Source organism: Nematolebias whitei, chromosome 17 (genome assembly GCF_014905685.2).
Source record: "Nematolebias whitei isolate Nwh7 chromosome 17, NemWhi1, whole genome shotgun sequence".
Lineage (NCBI taxonomy): Eukaryota > Metazoa > Chordata > Actinopteri > Cyprinodontiformes > Rivulidae > Nematolebias > Nematolebias whitei.
Genome location: NC_056514.1, coordinates 4,923,854 through 4,934,089, shown reverse-complemented (window position 1 = coordinate 4,934,089; position 10,236 = coordinate 4,923,854). Strand labels below are relative to the sequence as shown.

Sequence of the window (10,236 nt, the reverse complement as noted above, 5' to 3'; positions counted from 1 at the left end):
GAGTGACGCAGAGTGACGCAGAGTGACACAGAGTGACGCAGAGTGACACAGAGTGACGCAGGCTCCGGTGAAGATTTTATTGGTTCGTTAAAGTTCACTGTTCAACCAGTTTGCTGGAAACTGGTTGGTCCCCTTAAGGAGTTACTGCTTGGTGGGGAAACAGTTTACTGGAACTCTATGTAGGGCTCCAGGGAAGCAGATGGTGGGGGTTCAGGGCCTTGCTCAAGGGCCCAGAGTGGGGCAAATGAGGGTGGAGGCAGGTGTGGGTGCTTCACCTATCCCACCCACGTATTTTTGATGTTGTCGGACCCTCTGCGCCACCACTCCCATTTTTTATTTATGTTCATACTCTGCTGTAATTTTTTAATATATCTGACAACCTCCATCTGAAAACACTGAACATGATGATGTTATTTGCAGTCATAGGCTCTGAATGTGCACAAGTGGCTCACTTGTCCCATTGGGCAGTATATGGAAGGTCAAGACAGAAGCCATTTGCAAACCTTAAAATCATCGTATTAAATATAGGAGTGCCTTAATTGTTCAAAATGTTCCGTGTAGCAGGCTGCTGAGTGAAACTCAGAGCACAATTCTGTTTCAGCTCTCTCCTGTGTGTTTCTGTTGATCTACAGGGCGTGGCCGACAGATGGATTCCTATGTTGATGACTTGTTTGATCCTGTTCTGGACCACGGACCACCGGTCAGTTAGATTCAATTTTAACTGAATAAACTTGATGTGGCTTCTGCCAATGAGACCGTAAGGTGTCCATGCTTCAGTCTCTGGTCACAAATGGAGTGTCTTTCTGCATCCTGTTACCAAGTTTGTGGAATGACTACATTATTTAATGTCTTTTCAGTAACTGTTCAACTGTTTGTGACTGCTCAGCACCTCATTCGGTCACTTGTTAACCAGTTATGTGTGTGTACGTGCACGTGTGTGTGTGTGTTTAGGACACGGAAAGAGTAGCGATGCTGAACCGCAGAATGAGAGGAGGAGGTGGAGTTGGACCAATGCATGCTGGCATGTATGGAGCTGGTAGGAAAACACCGTATCTTCCAATGGATTCAGCAGCTTTCTTAAATTGTGATGACAGTTGGGCTTTCTTTAAGGGCTAGTCTCAATTTTAAGCTGCTTATGTTTATGCATTTAGCTAATATATTATATTACACATTCAACAAGTTCAAGCATTTAGAGTAGATATTTAAAAAGAACTACAGAATGAGAGACTTAGAGAAGAACTCGCACTGTTTGTACAGCCAACACATTGTTAAACACACAACTTCTGTGACAATAAAGGAATATAATTTACGATTAAATGTAAACTTGGCATCTTGATTGTCAGAGAGAATTAGCAGCTTTTCAATATATTTTAAATAATCGTGGCTTAAATAAATTTAAGATTAGATCTTTTGTATTTCAGGTATGCCCATGACAATGCCAACATATCCTATGGGTAAGTCATGTAGACCACATTGTTCTTTTTTTGTATTATGTACCCCATAAAAACAAGTAGCAGCTGTTGTGAAAAATAACGTGGATGCTTGTTTGTGTGTAGGAGCACCAGTCAACCCTGCGATGCCCAGTTATGGCGCAGCTTCGATGATGCCAACCATGCCAGGTAACCACAAAATGTAATCATTCATCACATTCTGCTTCCCATCTCCCACCCCCATTCATTACTGGCACCATTACCTACAGTCGTGTGTGTGTGTGTGTGTGTGGGGGGGGGGGGGGTCCATCCTCTGCCAGTTCTAGGGGTTTACATAATGTATCAGAATATAATGAAATTAATTGGTTTTTACCAGGTTCCAACATGAGTCAAACGTTTAGTGTGAAAAACACACAAAAGATTTCACTGTGTCATTATTTACTGTTTACATGAGTTTAACTCTCCTGTAAAGTTCATTTGCCAGGAACAGCAATGTGTTCCCGGGTCAGTTAGACCCGGTGCATGTTTTATTATTCAAAAGATGTCTGAAACCAAAAACAATCCTACCAAGCACAGGGAATATTTCATTACTAACTCCATTACTAATTATTCTATCAATATTTAGTGCAATAGTGTTATTTACCTCTAACAGGTTCAGTTAGGATAATTCACTCGTTTTTCATAAAAAAATACATGTTCAAACTTTTTTTAATCTTTCACTACTTTATTACTTTTGAAAGACCAACATATAAAACACAGTAGTTTTACATAACATTGAAACAAAACATTGCAGTTTTGTTTCACATACATTCACTGTGAGCAAGACATGAACAAAATCGCAATACAACAAACAAGCAATCGCAATATGAACCTGTGTGCGTCTGTCCATGTACACTGCACACGAGTGACAGGTTATCACACTGTGCTTTGTGCAAATGAATTTTGCACATTTTGCACAGGTCATGCTTGTCTTGACATCATCAGAGGGCCTGCAGACCTGGCACCTCTTCCTCGTTCTTTTTCCCTCAGCAGCAACCTAGAAACAAGAGGACCACGGTTACTTTACTACGGTGTCTTTTTGCTGATACCAAGACACACACAACACATTCTCATACACTTATACACACACACACTCACACACACACACACACTGACTTACTTACCTCACACACTGGTGTAGTACTTGGTGCAGTCCTCCTGGATCTCCCTCACCATGGCTGCAGTGACTGAGGTCCTTGGCAGGTGCTGCCTCTGTTGGATGTGCAGTGTCACAAGCGCCTTCCCCAGCTCCTCAAGAAAGATGCGCCTCTTGTACAGCTTTGACATATTCCAGTCAGGAAAGATCTCAGTCCAGATGACAAATGCTTGTAGGCCGATACATCTATCATGTTACACAAGATGACCAAAGGCCAGCACACAGTCGTTCTTTTGGAGCTGCAGGACCCTGTTACTTTTTCCAAGTTGTCTCCCCCCCCCCCCCCCACACACACACACACACACACACACACACCTTTGATGGCATTGTAACCAAGGATCATGCTTGGTTTCTGGTCATCTCTTGTGCTGATGTCAGCATTTTTGTGCAGAGTACTCATGAGCACAACATTTAATCCCTTTTTGGGTCAGTAAGACACCAGGGCTGTGGTGTCTGTGAAGACAAGCATGGAAGATTGAGGGGACCTTGATTACCAGCAGCTCAGCAGAGTTCAGTCCTGTTCTTTCGGACAGTTCCAGCCATTGTGAGCCTTCTCTTTAGAAGCTCCTGACTTAAATTGTAGTTTGTGAAAAAATTGTCACAGGTTGTGTTGTGCCCCCTGAGACCCTGTGCCATGTCGAGTACGACCCTTGTGCCCTGAATCTTCTCTGGGGCTCCTCCAACCAGCTTTCCAGTGTAAACCTGCATGTTCAGTGCATAGCTGGTGTTTGCATCCCATGCTGCCCTGAATTTATCCATATTTAGCTGGTTTGGAAAGAAATACTCTGACATTTCTGACACCCTTTTACCTCCAGTTTGACTGCTGGGTCAAACTGACCCGAACAGTATCTATGTGATATAAACATGCAGGGGGTGGTTGCAAATATGTGAGATGAACCATTTTCACATTGTAAGTTGATTACACAAATTAAGGCAAGTAGAAGAAGTTTCATACTGAAAAACACTTTTAACTATTATTCCTAGATCTTGAAACTTTAAAACGGGTCAATTTGACCCGTAACATAAGAGGAGGGTTAACGTACTTACTCTAAAAGAACTACACTCGATGGCAGTAGAAGGTTTTTAACCAGCATTTTACTTGCATGGACTCATTCAAGACAGATTACATACATACTGTAAGTACATAATGCATGACACGTGTCACAGAATGAGCCTAGACTGCAGACTACAGACTTTATACAGCCGCAGAGTCCAGCAGGCTTTCCCTCATAGCCAGCTGCAGTCAGACATTTACCAATTAAAAAAGTAAAAACTGAATGATAACAGGTACCAGCCTTGCTGCTTTCACAGGTTTTCAGAAGTTCAATATCAACCAGGTGCTGCTGATCAAATATATTGATTAATTAATCATCATGGGCAGCACGGCGGGGCATTTGGTAGAGCTGCTGTCTCTCAGCGAGCAGGTCATCCCAGTTCAAATCTCTGCCAGGGGCCTTTCTGGGTGGAGTTTGCATGTTCTCTCCGTGCATGCGTGGGTTTTCTTCAGGTACTCCAGTTTCCTCCCACAGACCAAAAACATGCATGTTAGGCTGATTGGTAACTCTAAATTGTCCCTAGGTGAGAGAGAGAGTGAATGGTTGTCTCGTTTGTCTCTATGTGTCCCTGTGATGGACTGGAGACCTGTCAATCACAGGGACACATAGAGACCAGAGTGTACCCCCACCTCTCACACAGAGATGGCTGGACATGGGCACCAGTGAACCATGCAGCACTGAGGTCCAACAGGACCAGTATAGACACAAGTCCATTGTCTGAGGCCATGAGAATATCATTAGTGACTTTTACTAGTGCTGTTTCTGTGCTATGATGAGCTCTAAACCCTGACTGAAACTCTTCAAACAGATTATTTTGTTTCACACAATTAATTTACTACTATGTTCTCAAAATGTTTTGAGATAAATGTTGGATTAGCTATAGGTCTATAGTTGGCCAGAATTCCTGAATCAAGATCAGGTTTCTTAAGTAAAGGTTTAATTACAGCAACCTTAAAGTGGTGTGGTACATAACCATCCATTAAAGACAAATTAAACAGATCCAGAATCAGGATATTAATTAGAGAAGCACCTCTTTAAACAGTCTGGTTGGGCTGGGATCTAGTAACATGTTGATGGTTCGGATGAAGCTATCATTTTTTACAATTCAGAGCTCAACAGGACAAAAACTGTCCAAACATAAACCAGGTTCTAGTGACATTTTTAAAGTTACCTAATCTGACAGGGAACCAGAGGTGACAGTAGGAAGGAACGTTTGAATTTTCTCTCTAATTGAAATAATTTTATTTTTAAAGAATCTCATGGAGTCATCACTACTGTAGGGATACACAGCTTGATAGAGACTTTCCATTAGTTGAGCTATAGTGCTGAACAGAAACCTGGGGTTATTTTTATTCTCCTCTATTAAAGATGAGTAATATAAAGTTCTAGCTTTACGGAGAGCTTTTTTATATGTTAGCAGACTATCTTTCCAAGTTGAATAAAATTCTTCAACGTAGTAGAGCGCCATTTTCTTTCCAACTTTCTAGATGCCTGTTTTAAAGTACATAACTCAGAATTGAACCAAGGAGCCAGTTTCCTGTGATTACTTTCTTTTTTTTTTAGTGTAACAGTTTTATCAAGTGGTTTGCGTTGAAGTTGTAAGATGATCAGCAAGTTCATCTAAGTCACTGTTCTCTGAAGCATTACTCTGCAAGACAGAGGAAAACATTGATGGAAGAGATTGTTTACAAATGATTACACCTGCTAAAATGAAATGTACTCTCAGCGGATGTGTAGTCAATGTAAACTCAAAGGTTATTAAAACATGATCACACAGAACAGGATTTTGAGGATATATTTTAAGTCCTTAATCTCTATGCCATAAATCCGAACCAGATCAAGAGTGTGATGATGAGAATGAATAGATTTCGGGTAAAACCAGTTACTCTGTTATTAAAGGCTATGCTTAAGCTATCACTTTCAATACCTACATGAATATTGAAATCACTCATTATTATGACTTTATCAGTATTCAATAATTAATCACACAAAAAAAATGAGAATTCAGACAAAAACTGAAAATAAGGGCCCTCTGGACGATATATAGCAACTAGTAAAAAAGGCTTTTCTGATTAGCGGTTTGGATGAGAAAGAAAGACAATAGACCTGGTAAGAGGACTCTGACTCTTGTGACTGTATTTCTATTTGCCAAATGTGATTTTCTGTCATTGTTAATGGGTTCTGTTTGGACCATTAGTACCTTTTTCAACTGTCCCTCCACAGCGATGATGATGCCTCCGGCTCCTGCTGTCAGTGATCCCATGCAGATGGCAGCAACTCAGCAAGCTCTCATCAACCAGCAAGCCTTACTTATGGTCTGATTTATAAAAGTGTTGGTAATTTAATCCTATAGTAGCTTTTTCTTTGTCTAAGCTTGCATGTTCCTGCTAATCACCTCAGGCCCAGCAGATGACCATGCAAGCAATGAGTCTGTCTCAGCAGCAGACCAAGGAGGAGCAGAAAAAGCTGCAAAAAACTAAGGAGGAGGAGAAAGAGCAAAGCAGGGAGGAAGAGAGGCAGAGGAGACGTCGATCAGCACGATTCCCTTCAGAGCGTCAGCGCTCACTTTCCCCTAAAGCTATCTCACCTCCAGCTGTAAGGTCCAAAGCTCCTGCACCTAAGAAAAACTCCAGGCGGTACGAGTCTGAGGTAAACTGGTTTGTCTCTTTAAGGGTCTGCCATTAGAACGCAAAGGAAGCACTGCAGTGCACTTCTACGTGGGTCTCTGAACTTTGTTTTTCTTCTTCTTTCTTGTCTGGGGCGGTTGTGGCTGTGTGGTTAGAGCAGTCGTCCTCCAGTGCAGGAGTTGGGGGTTCGAATCCACCAGCAGTCACATGTTGAAGTGTCCCTGGGTAAGACACTGAACCCCTCATTGTCTCTGATGTGTCCCATCAGTGTATGAATGTGATAAAGCTCTGATTATTCTTTGTAGAGATCGAGTATAGAGCTGTATGAACGGGTAAATGAGGCACAGATTGTTGTAAAGAGCTTTGAGTGTCTTGATCAGATAGAAAGGAGCTGTATGAGTACAGTCCATTTACCATTATTCCATCAAATTTAATGCAGTCCCAATGAAAGAGTGCACTCACACAAATTACATATATTTTATTTATCCCACAAAGGGGAGATTCAGATGTCACAGCAGCAACAAGACAAGAGCACAGAAATAAAAACTAGGTGTAAAAAAATTCACAAGCTATTTACAGATAAAATAATCTATGTATATATGGACTGCACTTATATATCACCTTTCTATCTGATCGAGACACTCAAAGCTCTTTACAACAATCTGTGCGTCATTTACCCATTCATACAGCTCTATACTAGATCTCTACAGAGCTAAAGGAACAAATCATTCTAAAGAGACTAATCAGAGCTTTATCACGTTCAGACACTGACGGGACACACATCAGAGGCAATGAGGGGTTCAGTGTCTTGCCCAGGGGCACTTCAGCATGTGACTGCTGGTGGATTTGAACCTCCAACTCTTGCATTGGAGGACGACTGCTCTAACCACTCAGCCACAGCCGCCCCAACATATAAAAAACATTATTAGTTATTCACATAACTATGTCCACTCTATTGTTTTTACACACTGTATATAGATATGATCACAGACATGTTTCTCGTTACACTTAAAGATGCAAAAGGTGAGTTTTACTTGAGCACACATTTTATCTGTGCTGTAAAAAAGCACCCCCCCCCCCCCCCCCCCCCAAAAAAAACATATTTACAACTGAGTGGGTCTCCAGTGCACCGTAAAAGATCAACAGAAGTGTTTTAGGTCTGCAGAACACAAACCCCATCAGGCTGAGAATTAAAAATGGGCCTGAACTTGGAGGTGGCGGCCGCTTGGTGAGTTCGCTCTTGAAGTCTGTGAAACTCTGCGTTCTTTCATGACACGCGTTATATTTTACAATTAACTTTCATTTAACAGCATCTTATCCCAATGTTGGCAAAAATTCAAAAACAAAATAAAAGAGACTCCTTGTGGTTTGTGTTTTTAGTGAAGCACACAGGTGATGAGACTTTTACTCATAGAAAATATTGTAAAACACAAAAAAATACACAAATAAAAATTTAAAAAAGTACTAAATGATTGGGTTTGAGTACAACTCCAGCGCAGTATTCTGACTTTGTTTCCTCTTCATTTGTTCTTCAATCATCAAATCAAACTCTTGTCTTTCTCGGTTTCTGATGCTTCATCCTTTAAGGTACTTTTCTTCTGCCTTGTTCACTGAAACATTGTCCATCCAGCAATGTCCTCAGGTAGAAGGACATCCAGGACAAAAGGGACTTGTCCATTTGTTTCACCTCAGCTAGATATATGTACTGTATATAAAAAACAAAGAAGTACTAATGTATTTTGCTTGTTTGTTTTGCTTCAACATATTTCTGTGAATCATCTTTGTCTGACATGAACTTCATGAAGAACAGAATACAGCTCACATGTGCACATCTATAGGACTGTACAGTCAAGCAGTGTGTGCTTCCAGCGAGCAGCGTGGAGTCCCACCACCACCACCATGTTCAGCCTGACAACAAACAGATGTTTCAGTGACACACTGTGACAATATTCAAGGGTTTTCTAGTATAAAAGTGAAAAAGACTTTCTTCAACATGTTCAATTTGCCTAAAATTGCTACTAATTTAGTGTTTGGCACAGATGTGGTTACACATTTTATAAAATGTGTAACCACAAACAACGAGTTTATAATTTGTTTACAAATGCTACAAACGGTTTGAAAGTGCTCTAAATGTTATTCATACAAAGCTGTTAGAAAAGATGTCTACTCAAATATTATAAATCTGATGTGTCAAATGTTACAACAGATTCTAACAAAATAAAAGTTGTATTGATAATTCAACATTTAAGTATATTTACATGATTTTTGTTCATTAATTCATAGAATGTTGTTGTTGTTGTTGTTGTTGTTGTCAGTTTCAAGTGATGTTAATGCCAATCGAGGGTGAGTCAGGTTCTCTGGACTGATCCTTCGTTGTTGCAACATTTTGTCTTTTATACAAAAAGCCTCGAGTCTGTGGAGCTGCAACAGACTCAGATGTGAACTCAGAAGACCACTGGCCTGCAGATGAATGTGGACTGCAGAGTCCTGCAGTTCTTTATCAGACCAGGACTCTACATGTCAAACTCCAGGCCCGGGGGCCAAATGTGGCCCTCGTTGACATCTTATCTGGCCCCCAAGATGATAGGTTAAACATAAAATACGTTTTCACTTGAATTGTTTCAGTAATCTTTGATTATGGTGTCAAAAGTGCAACAGAGAACATCACATGAGACCAATCAAACTCTTTTGGAGGAACCTGCACACAAGAAAACATGTTCGGTATCTTCACTTGAGTTAAAGTAGATTCTGAAACTGGCCCTTAGTTTGAAAAAGGTTTTAATTTTGACTCCCTTTTGTAAGTGAGTTTGACAGCCCTGGTCTACAGTCATCTCCAGGCCAGCAGTCACTCTTTCAGGGATGAAGATGTTCACATCCTGGACAGAGAGGAACGATGGTTTGACAGAGGAGTAAAGGAGGCCATCTTTGTGAAAAGAAACCGTCCATCATTAAACAGGGGTGGAGGCCTACGTGTTCAACTGCCCCCCTCTTACAATGCTGTGATTGCTAGTGTCACTCAGCCCTCTGTGAACAGTAAACAGCCATCAGAGCGCTGACAATCAGTCGTTAAGCTGATGGTTTTGCATGTGAACAGCTAGTTCTGGATGTCACCAGCAAACTACTTGATCCACTATAAGAAGGTGCTGCTTATAAGGCTGAGTTTGTTGCAGCTCCTCAGACTGAGGAAGTCTTTTAGCCAAAACGTTTCAACAAGTAAATTATCCACCTGGATTGTTGAGCATGCATCCGATTATTTTAATGCCCTTTGTGCTTTTTTAATTGTTTAATAAACAAATTTGTTTGCATCTGTAAATAAATGGACTGTACTTATACAGCTCCTTTCTATCTTATCAAGACACTCAAAGCTCTTTACACTACAATCTGTGCCTCATTGACCCATTCATACAGCTCTATACTAGATCTCTACAAAGATAATTGAACAAATCATTCTAAAGAGACTAAAACATCTTTCATATAAACCACTGAGGCTGAGCACAGTGACATTGTTTTGGATGTGCATCAATAATTTCTGCAGCACAAAAATTCATGCAGACAATGTCAAAGCCAATCATGTTACTTCATGTTACTTTGTGCTCATGTTACTTCGTGTTCATGCTACTTCATGTTCATGCTACTTCATGTTCATGTTACTTCATGTTCATGTTACTTCATGTTCATGTTACTATGTGTTCATGTTACTTCATGTTCATGTTACTTCATGTTCATGTTACTTCATGTTCATGTTACTTCATGTTCATGCTACTTCATGTTCATGTTACTTCGTGTTCATGTTACTTCATGTTCATGTTACTTCGTGTTCATGTTACTTCATGCTCATGTTACTTCATGTTCATGTTACTTCATGTTCATGTTACTTCGTGTTCATGTTACTTCGTGTTCATGTTACTTCGTGTTCATGTTACTTCATG

General features: G+C 40.6%; 1 protein-coding gene across 1 annotated transcript in view; it reads left to right on the top strand.

Moving 5' to 3' along the window:
• myo15b (myosin XVB) overlaps positions 1-10,236 on the top strand; it is a gene marked incomplete at its 5' end in the record, with an annotated part of 84,673 nt that overhangs the window by 2,502 nt on the left and 71,935 nt on the right. Inside the window, 6 exon segments of the mRNA XM_037691564.1 lie at positions 633-700; positions 952-1,036; positions 1,422-1,454; positions 1,557-1,619; positions 5,904-5,995; positions 6,081-6,329. Coding sequence (XP_037547492.1) covers positions 633-700; positions 952-1,036; positions 1,422-1,454; positions 1,557-1,619; positions 5,904-5,995; positions 6,081-6,329 — 590 coding nt within the window.